This window comes from Dermacentor albipictus, chromosome 10 (assembly GCF_038994185.2).
Source record: "Dermacentor albipictus isolate Rhodes 1998 colony chromosome 10, USDA_Dalb.pri_finalv2, whole genome shotgun sequence".
Lineage (NCBI taxonomy): Eukaryota > Metazoa > Arthropoda > Arachnida > Ixodida > Ixodidae > Dermacentor > Dermacentor albipictus.
The window spans coordinates 80217549-80238251 of record NC_091830.1 but is presented as its reverse complement, the minus strand read 5'-3'; the positions used below and the strand labels follow the sequence as shown (position 1 = coordinate 80238251).

The following is a 20703-nucleotide window of genomic DNA, read 5'->3' as shown; positions in this document are numbered from 1 at the left end:
CCACTAGATATGCCATCGCACGAGCCCTGCCAACCAGCTGCGCTACAGATGTCGCCGACTTCTTACTAAAAGACGTCATCCTGCACCACGGCGCCCCTCGCCAGTTGCTGACGGATCGCGGCCGCTACTTTCTATCGAAGGTCGTTGATGATCTGCTCCGCTCCTGTTCTACAGAACATCGGATTGCTACCGCGTACCACCCTCAAACGAACGGCCTCACCGAGCGACTCAACCGCACACTCACTGAAATGCTCGCCATGTACGTTTCCAACGATCACCGCGACTGGGACGTCGCTTTACCATACGTCACTTTCGCATACAACTCGTCCCGTCACGACACTGCCGGATTTTCACCATTTTTCCTTTTGTACGGCCGCGACCCCACCTTGCCTTTTGACACGTTGCTACCTTCCGCAGTACAGTCACCCAGCACTGCTTACGCTCGCGATGCTATTGACTTAGCCGCCCAGGCCCGAGATGTCGCCCGTCATCGCCTCACAGTCTCGCAAGCTTCTCAAAAGCGACGCTACGACCTTCGGCACCGAGACCACCATTTTTCACCTGGTTCCCTTGTCCTTCTCTGGACGCCTTCACGTCGTGTCGGCTTGTCGGAAAAATTACTGTACCGTTTTTCTGGTCCGTACCAGATCTTACGCCAACTGTCCGACGTGACCTACGAGATCGCCCCACTCGGTCAGCCTTCCGTGCCTCCCAACTTAACCAGTGATGTTGTTCACGTCACCAGGCTCAAGCCCTATGTCCCCCCAATAAGTGAGGCTGTTTAACTTGCACCGGGACGGAGCTCCCCCACCGGGAGGGTGATGTTACGGTGAAGTGAAGGAAGACGTTGAATTGGACGAGAGAAAAGACGAAGTCTGGCGGTTGCCTGAACGCCATATCCATCATTTGTAAATATAAGTTATTTTACACTCGTGGGCCTGCTTTCTTCCCGCAACAATATTATCTTTTACTGTATACATCATGGTTTGTGCCAAGCCAGGTTTCTTTTTTACTGATTTCAGGCTGCGTTCATTTTTTACGCCTTCTTCAGTGTTTCTTATGTTATAGTTTCGAATATCAGTTATTTTGGCCTTGTTGATCAGTTTTGACAGTTCCGCGAATTGTGTAACGCTGTTCGGCCGCCAGTCCCATACAACCGCGTAGAGCGCAGGACTCTGCGCTTCTAGATGTACTGCGCTCACCGCAAAGGTTAGAACAACACCCACATAAGCACAGCAGAGAAGTGGCTACGTGAGGCGGTTCGACCGATAACTGTAGAAGCGTCATTCAAAGCAAGTAATTGTTCTCCACTTCCGGCAGCGTTTTCTCTACTTCCTTTTTAAATAAATAGATGTTGATCCATAAATATTCTCATAAACAACGGTTAACGTTTTTTATTATTCGCTTTTCCTTGCAGTTTGGTTGTTGCCTTGGCTCTCTCCCTTAGTAGATCGATTCATTTCTCAACTCCTTGCGATTTTTGTTTCCAGTTGCCAATTTTGCACGAAAAGTGTTATACAATTAGGGAAAAACAGACGAGGTTACGGGCGACATTCATCTTGCTAATGGTTTTAAGGGTTATTGCAGGGTATCATGATGGACGCACTTTCACATATTTTATTTCCCACCTTATCTAACCCATATCACGTGTATATGGTTGCGGGCATCTGACAGCCTGGCGGCGAGCCGTAACTCAAGGATATAATGAAGCAAAGGAAAAAGTTAAACGCAATTGGCGTTTTCTCCGGCCGCAACTCGTTCCACGAGAGTACAGACCAGCTCAGTAACAGCCGCACCCCTTTCCTGGTCCCAGGATCAGCCTAAACAAAGAAAGTTGAACTAACAAAAGCAACAGCTATGCGCGTGACGGTTGAATAGTTGGTGACAACTGAACGCATCTCGAGTTAATCGCACGGGTGCGGAATCTATGAGAAAACTTCCCTTCACATTACAAGAGATGCCGATAACTACGGCCATCTAAAAGGAGTGCTGGCTTATGCTGCTTGGGCATTATGCTGCCTTCAAAAAGGCAGCATAATGCTGACCGATTAATAGCTGCCAAGTCTCAACATTGATCTGGCGGCGCTTTAGGAATGTGTGAGGAGTGGTGGCGTGGTTGGGGAGGGGGGGGGGGGGGGTATGCCACTTGATTTCGGGGGGGGCCCGGGCCCCCCCGGGCCCCCCCCTGGGTACGTGCCTGTTTCCATTCCATTCCATTCCATTGGACAACGCAGGTGGTATAACAAAGTCTTTCTTTATTCAGATAGTGGCACTACTCTTTCTGACTGCGAAATGAACTAGAAAAGTGAAACTACGCGCACTTCACAGTTCAAATACAGTTCGATACGGCGCAGTAAACACGTAGACTCTTGCGCTCCAACTCGTAACAAGGCATGGACTACGGCTCCATGACCGGGAGTCGAACCCGAATCCTGGTTCACGCCCGCGGAAGGCCATGGCTGCTGATTGAAACCAGCGGAAAGAGAGGCGTCGCAAAAAATCCTCTTTGAAGGACACTTCTAATCACGCATACCACTCCTCGGATGTCGCTGATTTGACTGCATTGAACCCCCCCCCCCCCCCCCCACACACACAGAAAAGAACGCAGGTGGCAAATGTGTCTGAGGAAGCAACCGCATGTGCTATTCCACGAAGCTAGCGCGGAGAAATTCCATTCCAACCGCGCCTTCGCAATCGAGGTTTACGTTTGCCGGCTTCCGGAGTTCACGCTGACCGTAAAGTGAAGCACGAACGCCGGTGATACGAAACCTCGTCGTAAAACTGTATGCTACACGGCCAGGTGTGCGCCCACAGCCATATATGTTCACGCGGAAGGAATTTTCGGCATAGCTGGGCTTCGAACAGTCGTCACTACAATGGTGTTTGCCAGGCGCCGAATTTGGCAGTATAGAACTGCTACTTGTGCTGTTTTCTACTGCCGCGTTAGGGGATGTGATGAAATCAGGAAACTTGGAGGCATATACTCTGACAAAATTTACACCCTTTGTGGTGTGGCTTGTCCCCAAACAAGTGTCACCATCAGTCTCGGTGTTAGCAATCTTGGAAGCTCTGCGTTTGGTACTTTCCTGTCAAGAATGTTATGTCACGCTGATAAGGCGCTTGCCGTTAGGTACCTGGAAGTTTCGGTGCCGGAGCGTTAACAAAAGGAAAGACACGCAAGAAAGGGCAAGGTCCTCTGTCAGGCCACGTGCCTTTAGTATCTTCCACGTCTCCAGTGCAAGAGCAAAAAATAGCGGATCTTAATAAAACATAAATAGACAAGATAGATGATGATCGTTGCTTAGGGAATAGATAAGCTCGAAAAGGTCCAAAACCTTTCTTACTGTGAAAGACCGAGTCAACTGGCGCAGAACAGGGGTAGTTGGAGATTGCTGGGAGAGTGGCGTTCGTTCTGCAGTGGACATAAAAGGAAGATGATGATGAAAAAGGAAGGAAGTCGGCAGTGGTGGCGCAGAAGAATAAAAAAAGATCCTCGTCATAATCGTCGTTGTCGCAATAAACATCAGCCTATTGTCGTGCACATGCACCCAAACATGAGTTTTCAAGAAAGGAAACGCAAGCAAGGCAGATGACGATTATTGTTGCGAGAAAAATATACACCCAAAAGGGTGCAACTGTTTTTAGAATGCAGGCTCTTTTGTTTTGAGCGTCCAAATCGACGCGTGGCTCCAGCTGACGGCGATGCTGCGAAGTCTGCTTGGGCATGTGTTAATTCAGAGAAGATTGTCTGAATATATAGGGTATCCGAGCTAACATTATCCAAGCTGTTCAAAGAAAAAAAATAATAAACACGATGCAAGATGTGATCGTAACATCTACGGCGATTAGTCACTATGCGTCTGGCGACCAAACACCTCATGTTTTATAACTTTATCTTTGACCGTGTTTTCTTCTTCTATTGTGTTCTTGTTTGCGTTGAACACCTTAGCTAACGTTATAATAGTTGGGTCACCCGGAATTTGTCTCGGGTTTGATTCTTACCAGCACCAGAATAACAATAAAAAATGTTTGTTAATTTAAGAGCGTCGAACACCCATTTGTCCATACCCGTTTAACCAAGTTAACGTCGAATTGGTTAAATGAGTATTGGCTCGTAACCTGTCTCACATGCCCAGTGACCCAAGTTGGCCTGAAAGCAGTTCACTCAAGAGCGGCACATACACGCGGCAATGTACCCACAGACCAAATTTATCGCGAGAACGATTAGAGACAGCGATATATATATATATATTTATAAGAACGTTCGTGGAGAATTCAAAGATTTCTGATGGAATTAAAATGCTCTATTGACTAACACACGAATGTCCTGGAGCGTCTTCTTTCCCTACAGTCGGGGATTCTTGTCTCTTGCAGCTTGTATCGTTCTTAACCATCTTCCACATAGAGTTTCACTAAATAAGTGGAACCTATTCGCTAAAAATGCCACGCTTACTCCATTTAACTTACGTGGAACGAGATTACCAGTGTGCACGCCGTCCCTATCGAAGCCAGTGGTTATAGGTCTCACACGCGCATTCATCAGCGCTCATCAGCTGCACCGGACAGGTACGAGGACCAACGCGAAATTTCGCCGGTCTCCTATCCCGCACGGTGTCGCTCTCGATTGGTCTCTGCGCCCTTCTTCTTGTTCTTTATTTTGCACCCCGTTCCGTATCCCCTTGTCTTCACCCTGCGCAACCACCGTGCATAAAATACAGGGCGCATGCAATCGCACAGGTGTCGCGAGCGTATCGCAGCAGTGGCTGCATCCCCGGCGTTTTCCTTCCGGTTGTTTACCGTTCTCGCGGCGCCCTGCGCATGTGTCTACGGCAGTGGCTATCGCAACGTGCAGTTTCCGCCGCGATCAGCCGGCGATCAGGCTCGTCGCCAGCGCGCCGTAAATTGGGACGCGTCCAATTGGGACGCGTTCATGCGCGCGCTGTTACTGGGAAGTGATCCGTCGCGCGGCATCTGCGTGTTTTTTTTTTTGTATTTCCTTTATCCTAGCGTACGCTCCGATAGAAGCACCCGTGCGGTGTAGTGCAACGAGTTCGGAGGTTGCAGACGGCGGGCGCAACGTTGATCTCGGCTCTCCGATGATGTTGTCCCGCGCGCTTCGTCCGTAGCGGCAGTGCGTAGATCGCGAACACTGCACGTTATTTCGAAACCCACAATTTTTTTGCGGCGTCACCTCGACACTGTCATGAAAGACGACACTCCTGCGAAGGGCGTGTGAGTATTTTTTTCTTTAGGCGGCGCTGTTCCGAATGCACGCCTGGAAGCCACTCCAATGCGCGTGGCAGGGGCCGTGTTCACAGTGCAGTTACCTACATTGAATAGTTCGCAAGAACAAATGGCAACCAGTAGTGATAACGAGCTCATTGTTATTGAAGGTGGCTGGCCTACGGCCGACCACCTACGGCTTTTATAAAAGAACATGTCTGTCAGTTTAGCCTCAGAATAATGGTGTCCCATTTATTCTACATCTCTAAAAAGATGCAAAGCTGATTTTGTTGCATGGAACGCTTCTGAGTTTTTACTCTTTGCTCACCATGCAACCTTCTTTGAAGGGTTCAATAATGATTTTATTGACTGTATCAATATGGTTAAATGAACATATCAATTGAAAGCCAAGAAAGCTTATTACTGAGAAATATAAATAAGGAAACGTAGTAGGGCATAAAATGGAAAATCATTTGTGAAACGCAATGTTTCTGAAGAGTACACTAGATTTTCACGATATTACGCCCGTAAACGTGAAAACAAAACATAAAACTAGTATTTCCTAAATAAACAAAATTTCTTAAACTATTTGCCTACATTTCATCACAATTTCAATGTTGTAGATTATAAGGGACGTGACCTACAAAACACGTTTTCACGAAATGTTGCTCGGCTGAGTAGTTCATAACTCTCGTGTAAAATAATTGGAGGATTTCCGTTCAGCGAGAACAGTCTTTTTCGCTTAAGTGGCAAGGATTCAAGCTGTGCTGGATTGGTCGCAGCAGACCTTAGCCATATGCTGTAGACGCAAAGAAAATAATAAATATGGTGTTCCAACGTCCCTACGACATTCTCAGTCGTTGCAATAAATCAGTTACTTAGCCGTCAACAGGCAGAAACCGAACCCCGCGGCTTCACAGGTGTCAAGCTTGCTTTGCCTCCTCGCTTGACTTGCGGGTCTCCATTGCCGAAATTAGAGCATAACAATCTGGGCCCGCCTTCAGAACGTCCTTACGTTCGAAGTGTTCGTAAGTGAAAATGTAAGCCAATCCCAATGCGGGATATACCAGTAGCGAAGGCTACCGGCGAATGGCACAGCCCGCGGACGAGAGAGAGGCTCTGTTTGTTCAGCGCGTGATAACTGCATCAGGCTCCTTGCTTCTAGAAACGCGCGAATAATCGTCAGAGGACGTGGTATATTGGCGAGGTTCGCGCAGTTCGTGGGAGAACTAGAGTACTGGCTTGCCTGCTGTATTGGTGATCACGTGGTGTGCACTTGTAAAAGATCGCTTACACAAAGCACGAGAGTAACCCAGTCTGACAATGAAACCTTACTTCTGAGATTGTCAGTTGAGATAGAAGAGCAAGAGCCTAAAGAAGCTGTGAACCTCCAATTCATGTGCGGCGCTCGTGGGCCACCCATTGCCCGTGTTGAATGTCCGTGGTGAAAAAAGAAAAAAAAAGTTTCAAGAATGTGTCATTTGCAAGCTGGCGAAACGAAAAGAAAGAAAACGAAAAACAAATGAAAGCCATGCACACAAAACGAAAAGGACACAGACACAGCAACGTACACCTGCACTGTGTCTGTCTGTCTTTCGTCCTCGTGCAAAGAGCGTGCTCCTTTATATTCGCAACATGTCCGTTTAAGCTCTAGACCGCATCTCCATAAAGGACGGCTGGCAACATCCGCGTTTACGGCGAGTCGCGCCGGAGCCTTGTCACGAAAAATTCACAAAGCTGTATTTCACGCTCTTCGTCTTTCAGTCTCGCCGCATGTTGGAGTAAGTCACACACTATCTTTTCGCGACTATATTTTCCAGCGTCTATCGCTCTCTTTCGTTATTTCCATTTTCTTTCTTTTCGTTTTGCCAGCTACCAATATATTAGGATGCAAGGCCTTGTGTTTCTGTTGCTTCGGCAGAAGTTATACACAGCTGGGGCGAGTCCGCGTACGTGTGTCGACAGCGAGAACGGTAGTAAGAACGGACGCTGCCGCTTTGGTTATAGCACGTGTCGTCACAGGTTTCCTAGGCGCGTTCTGCCAGGCACGTCGATCGTCGGAGCTACAGCGCGGCTGGCGAGACCGGGGTGTCTGCGGCCACGGGCTCTCTCACTTTCTTCTCTTTGCCTGCACGTGCTCGTTCTGCCCTGTACTCGAGCTTTTTTCACAGGCGCGCGCTATGCTCCGTCGGTATACCCGAAAGGCGGATGGAGCACTGCAATAATTTACACCCTTAAAATTGAATAAGGGCGTATACCGGCGTATAGCTCGAACCCCTACACCAATTTACACCCTTAAACGCTAGCAAGGGCGTAAATAACTGCTTAACTCACCTCATTACACCCTTTTGGGTGTAAGTGTTTGGGTTACAGACCTGATTTTCACCCCGATTCATTTTAAGGGAACGAGTTATCTTACGCTGCGCGAAGCTCGAGAGCCTGTTGCGCCTTGCGGCTGCCTTCGCCACAACACACGGCAACGTCCATACCCGCGCCCGGCTATCCACAGCGCGTTCCTTCATGTCGGCGCAGTACAAAAAAATCACGCGAGGGCGGAATAACAAGCAAATGATAACGTGCATGGCGAGTCGACGTAACATTTCGGACTCCTCGTCAAACCAACGCTTCTTCAGGATAGACATGCGCTTCCGAATTCAGCTTTTCTGAAAAGTGTACTGAGCGTAGCGCATGGTATTCTACGCGTAAAAAAGAAAAGTAAATACATCGCCTCCTTTTTTTATTTTGTAAAGCGTGTGAGTTGAGGCAGAGAGAGTGCGACACGTCTAACTGCGATAACTTCCCGCTTCATGCGTCGCAGTTTAGAGGAAGCGTGTGCTTAGCCACCTCTTCGTGGGCGGTGAACCTCGACCGAGTCGAATGCGCACGCTTGCACGAGGCAGTTGGAAAATTAATCTCACTATGCTAAATAGAAGAAGCAAAGAGTAGGCTTCAACAATACATCACGCAGGAGCAATACACCATGCAAGCAACATCTCTCTTTTGTGTCCTTCCGTTTTTTTTAAGCACACTAAAATTTCATGTCAACTGGGCCATTTAAGGCTGAAGAAACTGTGGAGGCGTGCGACAAAGAGTGAAGTTTGCATCGCCGCGGGTGTAAAGCCTCAAAATTAACACTGCCACGTCGTCTAGGACAAAATCCACATTTCATCGGCACATCGCGAGTTTTTTTTTCAAATCAATAGCCTGCAAAATATTCATCGCTGTTTTTAATTTTCGTGATACACACGTGCTAACTCCATGCAGAAAATTGCGCTGAGCTTATATCTCGAGAATTATTCATAATGCAACACTAACTTACAACTAGCTGCCGGCATTCAATTCTGCGAGTGCCGTCCTGTCTTTAAGGGAAAACGTATATTTTATGCTAGAATAACGAAACGGCGTGGAAATGCGGACGACATATATTTGTTGGCAACATCTTCATTACCAGAAGAATAATTATATCAAATTCGCAGTCAGGCAATTTCGGCGTCCACCATAATGTAGAGAATTTCCAGTGTGGAATTGACCATTTATTATTGACTATTTCTAGTAGGGCGTTAAAAGGAACTATTCTGATCAAGGCTCTGTATCACTAAACTTTCTGTACGCCAAGCAGAGCGGGTGAATGTTTACCAGCACAGGTAGTTCGTCACAACTAACACTCTCTAAATATACAATGTTCTTCTGTGCTGGCTCGACATCATCGGTGGAGTATTTATCCGGCGAAAAGGTTTAAGATGACGGGAAATGCACATTCCTTGCCGGAAATTCTCGAGAGCTATTAGCCAAGCATAGGTGTGCATCGATATCCCTTATTTTGATGGTCACAGGCAGCCAGAAGCAGCATTCAGATGTGAGACGGTAATTGTCGACGAAATCTAATAATCCAAACAAGGTAACCCTTGCGGTAATGTGGACGTCAGAATTTTTTTTAAATCTTGAATATGAGGGGAGTGATGACTCATTTACGGCGCTTCTTAAGTGAATAACTGATACATTTGGGGCAATTAGCGGAACACAGCATGCAGCGTGACCGGTTGAAGCCAAACGATGTCTCGTGCAACTGCAAGTCCCGTCTTGGCTTTCGACTTCGTCTACTCACGCTGGCTATTTTGCATGACTTGTCGTCTTTCTTTTCGTGCACGATGCCATTTATTTTCGCGGCAAGTACAGACAATGAAGTTGGTAGCGAAGTTTACGAACTCGTTCTAATAACTTAAAAAAGAACGGCATTGCGAGCTTTAAATGTTGCTCCTTCCTGGCAATTACGCAACACGGGCTTATCGCCGTTGTGCGCATAATGCTCGGTTGCCATCTTTGCCAGAATCGAGCTTTCCAAACTGTGATCGAATTAGCATGAACATAAAGAATAAAGGTTGGCTGTCCTTGGTTGTACCGTTCACGAGTTTTTGGAATATATTCAGCAGCAAAAGCGAGACTTGTTTTTGGCCGGTGTTGACGAAGCAGCTGTTCACGATTCATCACAGCGCGTGATCTGTAAGCGGCAGCAGCGGGGCGACAAAAAAAAATGCGTTTTTCTTCCTGATACTTGCACACATCGTTACACCTGGAATTGTGCGTGCAATGTTCCTTACCATGCAAAAACAAAAGGTTTCCTCCATAATTGAAGCAGAACGGTCGGAATTGTGCTGCTTCCATTCTTTGCAGTAACATAAATTTCGGTGGAATCCTCCTACCAGCCCGTTAAAAGCTGTACGTCCCTATGTGCCAGGGTGGGTTATTAGAAACATAACATTGCTGGTTTCAGCACCGATTTCGGTTACACGAACGTTTCCAAACATGAGCAGGCGAAAATTTCTCAGAATACCACCGGGAACTACAGTAGCGACCTTCGAAACCTCGCACCCGACCCAACTTAGTCCTATTCTGCGCACTACCGAGCAATTCCACACGCGTCTGTGTTTCTGTCTTCACATACGTTGCGCCCTCATCACGGGCACGCACTTTACCTACAACGTTTTCTGCTTCCATGTTTTCGCAGATGTCCTAACCCCACCGCGCCTGTCAAGAGAGACTACGCCTTCAGACGCTGCAGCATGAATCCTCAAGATTGTGCACGTTATGGCGTGCATAGGCCGTCATTCACGCAGGTGAGCGTGCTCTTGCTCATGTTCTCGAACCCGCCGTGGTTGCTCGGTGGCTATGGTGTTGGGCTGCTCAGCACGAGGTCGCGGGATCGAATTCCAGCCACGCCGGCCTTTACTTCAATGGGGGTGAAATATGAAAGCACCCATGCAATTAGGTGCACGTTAAACAGCTCCAGGTGGTCCGAATTTCCGGAGTCCCCCCACTATGACGGGCCTCAAAATCTGACCATGGTTTTGGCACGTAAAACCTCATAATTCAATTTCATATTGGATGGTTTCATAAGTATGGATGGATGGATGGATGGATGGATGTTATGAGCGTCCCCTATGACGCCCTGTGAAGGTTACGCCACCGAGCTCTATTTTTGTATTTTGCCCAATGCCTTGCCTATCTTTTAACAGGCAAAAGGTTCCTAGCATCAAACTTCCCGCACCATAATAGTGGGAACATTGCTTTTGTATGCCTCTTCTCTCAGTGGTGTCCCTACATTTCTCCCACCAAACCTCCAATCGCCTTTTACTAAGGAACATGCCTAATGAGCGCCGTCATGCGTGCGAATCGAACATGATTATGTTCGACGTGTTTACTTTTCACAAGACAGAGTACCGGAGAAGACATACCGCATAATCGCCTTTCCGAAAGGTTCTGGGTGGTTCCTTCCCTAACGTTTCAGTAAGGTAACTCCCTGATATCATTCAGAGCAATATATGTGTCCTTGCTTCTTCCGCTACTTTGGAAAATGCGTTTTTGCTTCTAGAGAGGTAGTTGTTGCTGAAAAAGTATTATTATGATTACCTCAATAAGTTTTGATGCCTTGAGTTCATGAAAGAAATTCAGTGATGAACTCATACGGTGCAGATGCGTTCGCTTAGAAGTTGCCTTTGAATTCCTGATGTTACAAGCGGTAGCTTATCGAAAAAAAAATCGGATAACTGGCAGCGTGGTTTCGATATTTTTATTTGTGCATTTTTCTTGCTTATACACCATAACATAAGCTCGCTCTGAAAGCACTGAGATATCAACTGCCCTAGGAGATCTGTGGGCACTCCGTTAGTTTCGCTAGCCTGGATTCTTTCTTCTTTAATATTTTTCGCATTTCGGTGATATTAGGTGCAGTCTTTGTTTTTTTTTCTGCCAGAGTAAGTGAAAGCCATATTGTTTTGTGGATAACGTGCGCTTCACATTCAACTGTCTGATCTTTCGGAACACGGAGGACTGGCTCGCTTTTTTTAGAAGCCTTCGTCAATTTGCTCACTTGGCGTTTCCCTTCGGCAGCAAATTACAGCTGCAACGGGCGCCATTATTGCAGGCCTTGCAGAATACATAACGCAGAACACGTAACGCAGAATACGTTAGCGCAGGCACCACCACAGCGCGAGTGCGCAATTACATAGCTGGAATGCCATTATTAAGGGAGCACTTCGGTGTCCTTTGCTACGTAACTGGACGTCATTAGCAACGCCGCCTGTGGCGGATCGAACATACTGCGGAGTTTCGCCCTCGCCACCGTCACTCCGCCACCTGTCCTTCAATGCCATGCCACTCTGTTTCCAATCGCGTTGGCCAAGTGCGAACATCATGCTTGCTCTTTTCCGGCTGCTTACAATGCATAGCCAGGATGCCACGCCGTCATGGAACAACTTGCAACCTTCCAGTGCGCTTTTATTGCGCGCTTTTATTGCTACCACATCGCGATGAGTATGCATATTATGCAACGACAGTATCGTGCGCTAGTTACCGGACGGCTTCTCCTGAGCTATAGACCGCAAGGACGAGTCACACATATCTGGGGCGAGCATAGTTACTCCTAATTCGTGGCTCTTCGCGGCCTTGAAGAGACATAAAAATGGCATTCAGTGTCGTGAGAGAGAGAGAGAGAGAGAGGAAAGGGGAAAGGCAGGGAGGTTAACCAGAGAAAAAAAAAATCCGGTTGGCTACCCTACGCTGGGGAGAGAGGGGGGGAGGTAAAGTGGAAACAAAGTAGAGATAAGGAAAGCAAGGAGCATAGACACATAATCACAATCGGTCACTGTCACCAAAGATGACAATATAAGGCAGCCAAAGAGCGCACATCGGCATTTAATTAGCGAAACGCTGAATTTACATTCGCAGCGCCACTTTTGAGAGCACATCGTAGCGTATGATTACAGGGAATAAGAACACTTGGAGTGGGTTTGTTGCTGCTTGTTCGACAAACGTGCCACCAGACTCCTCAGTAAAGACTAGCCGGCTGCTCCATCGCGCGTAGCACTGGAACCGAGGAGTTGACGGCTCTCCGAGCCTGTCGAGGCGTATCTCACCGTCCATCTCATTTCCGCGTCGCCCACGTGTAGCAGTCATGTTTAAAACGCGCGTAAATATATTCATCCGGTACTGCGGATCCTGAACGCCCACTGATCTCTCTCTACTTAGACCTGTCCTAGTTGAACTGTACGCATTTCCTTAATGCTCATTGACGAGCGGGCCCCTGTAACTCACGGTAGCTACATATGTGGAGCCTGCGGCCCACTGGCCAGCTGTCAGTATTAAAGCAAGCAATTTGAGCTTGCTCTCTCAAGAACTTTAAAGCGGAAGCTACACAAGGGTCGGCAAAAAAAAGAAATAAGGACGGGTCACTTCCGAAGCGGCGAGAGTCTTTCACTGTCGTTGCGACTATGGTGCAATTAACCCGTTAGCCCAGATCTCCGTGTGCAGCCCCGAGCATGAGAAAAAGACCTCGCGTGTGATGTGGCTTGTGTGCTCGTCAAAATGCGTGTGCGTTGCTTGTAAAGGGTGCCGACATTGTGCGAGCCTGGAACCCCCGTGCAATCTTTGTAGTGTCTGTGTGTGTTAGTGTTCTTGAGCGAATGAATGGCCGCTTGCTCCCGGGTCCATAACGGCGCGCAAGAAAACGCGGGAGGTCCGAGGGCAGCAGGAAGCGCGCCTCTCGCTTTCGATGCGTAATTTTGCGAAACTGGGTTGGGCAGCAGCGGTCTCAACCGCTCGCTATCTCATCGGCCTGTCAGTGGAGGCTCCGCGTTCACTACTGGAGTGGACGTGTTGCGTAAGTCACGTTTTCTTAAGAGGCGAGAGTGCGTGCAAATTTCCGCGTGTTTCAACTTGCACGCATTTTCATTGGCCACCGGGGACCTAGCTTCTTGATTATTCGCGACTGATGTAGCCTCCTTGGTGTTCCCTCTCTTTTGTGTGAATTTCAACGGAATAAGAAATAAGAATAAGAGGTTGATGAAGAAAGAGTCATTGCCAACCGTATAAGTATTTGCTTGCAATTTCTTGACGTAAGAATGGCAGCGGCAAAATAATAAATGAATGGGCTTTTACAAAACTTACAGGTTAATCTCGACCAGATATATACTCCAAGGAAGTAACTTTATTGATTGAATCAGACAATACAGCAGTCTTTGATGTATTTAGTCATTGCCTTATTCACTTCCTTAAGCGATGAGCGATGGACAGCAACCACAGGCGGGTGACGACGCCGCCTTCATGTCCCCCTGCCAGTCCGTCATGACATGAACTACTTTCAAAGCGTCTGCTCGGCCTAGTTACTTTGTTTATCGGTAAACGTGGACTACGATGTGTTTGAAAATTGCCAAAGACACAGCTTGGCAACCTTTGCAAACTTTTACTGTACCAAAACAGCGAAATTGCGAGACAGTACTTTGAAATACCACGATTAGGATCCCGGCGCAAGATTAAAAAAAAATTGAACTGCGTTCTCTATTATCAAGTTTAAAATTCTTCCTGCAAAATTAGCGGCAATATAATTTCCAAAGAGTGCTCACGAGTCTAAACCTGTCGAGTGTATCTCGCTAGTGTACGTTCGGTAACGTGGTATGCACAAGGTAGTGATAGTCGAGATAGTGATACCGCCACTCCAATACCACGAGACACCGAATACCGCTGTTGGCCACCGACCCACCCAATTTCGCACGCACACCGAACGCCATCTCTATGCAAGCGCGGGTCTATTTTTATTGGTCATTAGCCCAGTCAGCGTATGCGTTCTAAGCCAATGAACACTGTGATCAATCTCCGCATCGCGTATCGAGGAGGGCCAGCGTTGGAACGGTCGTGACTGCCCTCGTTCGACGTGCCTAGCCTCGCCCCTTAGCGCAGAACCCAAAAGCCGAGCGTACGTTGCGGCCTCTCAACGACAGGCGAGGCCTCAATTACGCAATGCTCCTTTCGTGGGACACGTGTGACGTCATTCACCCTGCGTGCGCGCAGTGACGCCTTGGGCACGCAACCGATATGAAACAGGTCTTACACACGCATGCGGGAATATAAAAGTCATAATTGTAAGCCTAACAATAATTTAATAATGATGGGGTTTTATGTGCCAAAACCACTTTCTGATTATGAGGCACGCCGTTGTGGAGGACTCCGGAAATTTCGACCACCTGGGGATCTTTAACGTGCACCTAAATCTAAGTACACGGGTGTTTTCGCATTTCGCCCCCATCGAAATGCGGCCGCTATGGTCGGGATTCGATCCCGTGACCTCGTGCTCAGCAATCGTAACCCTGTAAACTTCATGATCAATGAAGGATCGAGGACTGGGGACCGACAGACACAAGCGTTCCCCAGTCCTCGTTCCAAGAGGTGCGCAAATAACATTGATCATGCATTGCAACCAACCAGTCCAAACCAGTACCCGCCTGTAAACTTCCCAGTTTCATGAGCACATGCCAAATGAGCATTTCGCTTGATGTTATTTGTTAGTAGGCAGTTTTAGATTACCCAACGGGACCTATGGCACACCCGAAGTGCCCCAACCTGCTTGAACCTGCTTTACCTCTTTCCCTTTCTTTTGTATATCTCTTTTGTGTTCGTTTGCAAACCCGCTGGTTTGCGTTCCTCAATCTTAGGTGCACAAAGTCTAAAATACGCTAATATCTCCGCGCGGCAGCATTACCAATGATTTTTTCTCAGTTGTCTGCATCGATCCTAAATGAGCCAGCACTATATTTTCTTGCTTTTCTTTTTTCAAACGTTTTCACCATAAAGGCGACAGAACAGTCGCCAAGATGCTCCTTCTATGCTGTCCGTATAAACGGCAGTTCAACAGCTTATAAAACACTAAGAAGCCACACCTGGCTGAACTATACGTTCATACGTTTACTTCTCACTCTCTTTCCTTTATTTTGTGCGCTCGCAGGCTGGCTTCAACGACACATACATCCAGCTGCCCAAGCATAAGACTGTGCCGGGCGACGTGCTCAAGCGTATCGGCAAGTCACAGTGCAACACTCGCCACCTGAAGCATCAGGCGCTGAGGTTGCTACCCGTCTTCGGATGGCTGCGGACGTATCGCGTGAAGGAGTACCTGCTTGCCGATGTCGTCACCGGATTCACCGTGGCTATGTTTCAAGTGCCACAGAGTGAGTGTTCCCTTCAACATTCTGCTTGCATTTTTGTGTAAGTTAATTTGCCGCCAGCATTTAGTTAGGACTGTACGTAGAGCCAGTTTAGCTGTTGTTAGGTTTCATACTTACAGTAACAATGGACTCATGAGGCGGGACCAATCCGTGGGGGATGTTAAAATTTATCGAATTTTTCCACGTAATGCGGGCAATTGAAGCATTGAAATCAATATAATAATTGCGCAAGACTTATCATTGCACCCGTAGTTTTACAACATGCTTTATTCGCCGATGCCTGTTACAGCAAAGGAAATCATCGCAACACTACCCAAGCTTTCTCATGATATCGGAACCAACGAAGACTAATTCGATATTCTTGTTTCCAGCACTGCCTTCCATTATTATCAGTGAACGGTATCATCTCGTCTGCAATCTTTACTCTTCGATGGTTTGTTTCCCAAGTACGACCTGCAATTTATGATTGGTATTTTGTGTTGTCGTGCACATTCTGTGGATTCCGATGCGTTGTCTTAGGTCGTTTCACAAAACTACGCGTAAACGAAGCCTTGCGAGATATATTATATCTGGAGCGTCTCCTTGGTATTGGAAAGCCACAGTGTTATATGGGTTTCTGAGAAAACACTTATCTATTGCCAAGTTGCTCATTGGTCCACTTTCAGGCGCCCGAGACGATTGACAGCGCCTAGCGTGATCTTGACAGCCAGCGTTAATCGTGCACGCGGTCACGAAGGAAAATGTTTTTCAGCTAGGGCCTGTGCTTGTTTTGTTTTACTTACTCCTTTCAACGAAGAACCCAGATTAGCATAGTTCTCACCTATCATGTTTGAGAAAAGAAGACAATGCGTATAAACTGGATCTAAACCCAAACTAGATCGATAATTCCACGACTCTGGAGCCTTGAAATGTTCAACAGTGTTCGACCACTCTTAAACAGGACAACGCAATTACGCGTCAACTTGATAAAGCAGTTTGCAAACGATAAACATTTCACCTTTTTCGGTCACGCTTAGCACAACTGAGGCACAGCCTTCCATGCCCTTTGCTCAATTAAGCGGGAAAGAAAAAAAGGAATTGCGCATTAAAAAATAAAAAAAGATAGTTTTGCCGCACAATTGTGCAAGCCGTGTCCTTTGCACGTGCTCGCATTCGCCAATTTGAATGTCTCAAGTTAGTGTCATTCATTTTCATAGTAATAATCATGCCGCAAAACCCGGTTCCCGGTTGGGAAGAAACGACATGGCTGCAAACTGTTTTGCTCATATTGCCAGGAAAACGGCGTTGCTTGCGGAAAACCACACATAAATTAAGAAGCTTCAACCGAGAAAGTTGCAAGAGATATTATATGGCAAGAACAGCGTCGGCGTGTTTCCGAATAAGTGCGCTCATTTCATATCCGCGGACGCGTCTGTCATTTCAAACTGCTTTCGTTGGAAAATTAAAGTCGAACATTGTAGATAAGAGTGTCACGCATATTTCGAAAGTGCAGCGATGAAATTGTTAGCGTGTGTATATGCTACCGATGTGTGGACGCTTGCGGTCCACAGATGTGCTTTGGCGTCCTTAAATTAATGAAAACAAATTACCGCTTTTCCAATCTACGGCTGCCTCAAGCACGGTGAAAGGCCTTGTCACAATAACGCCGAAATAAGTTGATAATTTGTCACTAGAATGTCATATATCTCAATGAAACAGACCTCCCCTGACTAAACAATATATTTTAACTTGATTTACGAGCAAAACTTTCGATTTCGCAAAAACGATTTTTATTTTAAATGGAATTCGGTGGCTTTACTTGCCAGAACCACGATCTGATTTGGAGGCACGCCGTAGTGGTGGGCTCCGAATCATTTTGGAAAACTGGGGATTTTTCAATCACTATCTACTCAAACATTTCCGACTTGTCGTTTTTTTTCTTTACGTGAAAGTCCTGGACCCCACACAAGTACTAGAAAGCCTCGGGGTGCCCTAAACAATGTATTATAAAAGTTTATCTGCAAACCAAATTTCAGCTTTTCATACCAAGAAGCTACTGTGTCATGACGTCATTACGAAGAAGGTGGTCACATGGGAGCAGAACGTTGTGACGTTCTGACACTCGCTGCACCTGGCTCCATCGTCTCCTGCGCAGCTACTCCTTGTGAGGGTCAATGTAGCAGCATAGATGTACCCGTAGATCTAGAGCAAGTGTCAAAACGTCGCGATGTGCCTCTGCCACGTGATCACCTTCTGCATAAGGACTTCACGGCATCGTAGAAACCAAACCGATACTGGTTGATGAAAAGCTACGGCATTATATTATTCGGAGCACTTTGAAGCTTGTGAGTACATTTCCTATGCTTCATTCCTACATTCAGTACAGTACATTCAGTACATTCATTTACGGTAAAAAAATAAAAGTGTAGATTATCATCTCACTACGCCTTTAACGTGTACCCAAAGCACGGTACACGAGTGTTTTTACATTCCGCCCCCATTGTAAGTGATCTGCAACTTACATGCAGCAAACTTTTACTTGATTGACGTGTGCTATCGGAACGTTCAGAACTGATTGCTTGTCACGGCGAATGATGTATTCTTCAAAAAATTATAGATATTGAGAAGCTTTCGCTTTCGTACATGGTTGAATTCTGTTAGCCCGCAAACTGAAAGAATTTTCCGCGTCCACATTAAATTTTTTATTGATTATTCAGAAGCCAAGCAAATGTTAACTGTTAACCAATTGTTTCTTTGCACGCTTCATGACACGGAAGAAAAGGTAATGTAAAACCAGTTTCGATAACGTCATATGGAATGGTTATGCATTTTGTTCACGTAAATATAGCCAACGTGATCATTTTCCATTTTGAAACGCGCCTGTGGTATTTCTTTCTTCGGGGGGGGGGGGGGGTGCATGTTCATAAACATACGACTCAATGCACTTGTGCAAGCAAGCGCAATAAATATTTCTCCTACCATTTGCGCAGTAAAATATTCGTGCATGACTTGACAAATGTGCTAATGTGCTCGCTTCTCCGCCTCTTTGCAGGTTTGGGTTACACACTTCTCGCCTCCGTGCCTCCTGTTTTCGCCCTGTACAACGCAATGTTCCCGATGATGATTTACATCATTATGGGTACTGTCAGGCAAGCATCTGTCGGTGAGTAAACGACGCTTGTCTTTAACTGTTTGCCAAGCTTTTCCCCGTGAAATGCGTATACTTAATATTTATATTTCCGCACGAACGGGTTCTTGCAGATTTCGCAGCGTGCCGAAGCGTTACAGAGAGAGAAAGAGAGAGCAAATGATAAAGGGAAGGTAGGGAGGTTAACCAGGACTGAGCCCGGTTGGCTACCCTACACAGGGGAAAGGGAAAAGGGGTCGAAAAGAATGAAAGAAGAAGAGAAAGTCTACTGGGTATATCGTGCGGTCACTCAGTCCGGATCACAGACGACAAAGATACATACTGATATTGTAGCTACTGAGGCTGGAGTACGATTGGTGATTCAGTCTGTCAAATTTAGCTTCATTTATACTAGGCCCGTCTATAGACAAGCCATTTGCACAAACATACCTGTCTACACTTATCATGCGTACATGCCGTGTTGTAACGCTTTTATTGCGTTAACAATTATATGGACACTCGAGGCGGATTTCTGCAGTCGCCGTTGGCGTCGCCGTGAGGTTTCCTATGAGTGAAAGCATGTGAGGGTGAGCAGGCGTATGCGGTTCAATCTCGCGTGCGCGAGCGAGAAACGCGGCCCGGATGCGCGCCCTCTCCTGTGGCGCGCGAGGCAAGAGGGTGTCAGGCGAGGGAGGAGGGGCGTTCTGCTGCACCGGCTGCTACGGTGCCTCGATGTCCTCCTCGCCCGCCGCTCCGTACAGAGCGGACGCAACCGCGGCGTCTACTACGGTGCTGGCCTTGCGATTCGTGGACACCGTAGTAGACGCCTTTGGCTGACGCCGTAGGGGCGCGTTGACGGCGCTTCTGTGTCTTGAAAGCGGTCTGCGACGTGGCTCGCCCGTGTGGGCCTCATCTTCAAAATGACCTGCGATATTAACGCGACAGCGTTAATGAGCTCGTGTCGCAGAAAAGCCGGTGTTCATCGGCGTCGGTGTCGGCGTCGGTGTCGGCGTTGGCCATGAGCGATAAATCCCAGCGGGCACTTCAAGAATAAAAAACAACTTGCAAGATGGGCTGGGTGGGAATCGAACCAGGGTCTCCGGAGTGTGAGACGGAGACTCTACCACTCAGCCACGAGTTCCATGCTTGAAAGCGGTACAAAAGCGTCTCTAGTGAATGCGGTGTTGCCTTAGAAACGAGCTGTTTCTAAGGCTCAGGCGTGCGTCGCTTGCTCAGGCGCACATTTCGTTGCCGCGCCGAACGCTGCGTTGCTCAACGCTCACCGCGTCCGATGCGGGGCGCGTATTCGCTGCGCCGTAGCCCATTGTCTTACACCCCTTGGCGGGTCGACGGAAACGCTGTCGATTTTTTCCGAGTGCCTGTAGAGCCGGTAGCTTCGTATGCGCCGTGCTTTCAACGTTTCGCGCGCGTTGAAGCGAGATTTGAAGCGACAGATGCACGGCGGTCAATTGGCTCATGGCTGCTCCCGCGATTACTATCTCCTGCATTCTCACAGACAGTTTCCGCTGTCATCGAGAGATGTGTGTTCATGTTTACCTTTGCGCGCGTGAAACCGTGCTTGTTAATTTAGTTAAAACACGTTGATAGACTAGTCGGTTTAAATCCATGATAGAATGTGGAAGTGCGACTTAACAAGGACGTAGAAAGAAGCCGACACACATAGACAGCTCTGCCTCCGTGTGTCTGCTTCTTTCTGCGTCCTCGTTGAGTCACGCTTACGCATTCTATCATTGATAGTTTAGTTAGTAAGCGAATGTTTAGAATTGTTTAATGCCGATAATACTACTCTCCTTACTTCGTACAGTTATCTACTAATTTGCTATAGCAATCGACGCTTTGCCTTTCCGGCGGAACTGCGAA

General features: G+C 47.3%; 1 protein-coding gene across 7 annotated transcripts in view; it reads left to right on the top strand.

Moving 5' to 3' along the window:
• Positions 1-20703, top strand: part of LOC139050429 (prestin-like) — a 312086-nt gene that overhangs the window by 274372 nt on the left and 17011 nt on the right. For 6 of the 7 annotated variants that reach the window (XM_070526799.1, XM_070526797.1, XM_070526798.1 and 3 more), the window contains 3 exons: positions 10229-10337; positions 15497-15719; positions 18748-18858. In XM_070526799.1, the coding sequence (XP_070382900.1) occupies positions 10284-10337; positions 15497-15719; positions 18748-18858 (388 nt within the window). In that variant the 5' untranslated portion in view covers positions 10229-10283. Of the gene's footprint in view, positions 1-5188; positions 5233-10228; positions 10338-15496; positions 15720-18747; positions 18859-20703 lie in introns of those variants that run through there. The other variant, XM_070526796.1, reaches the window with a different exon arrangement.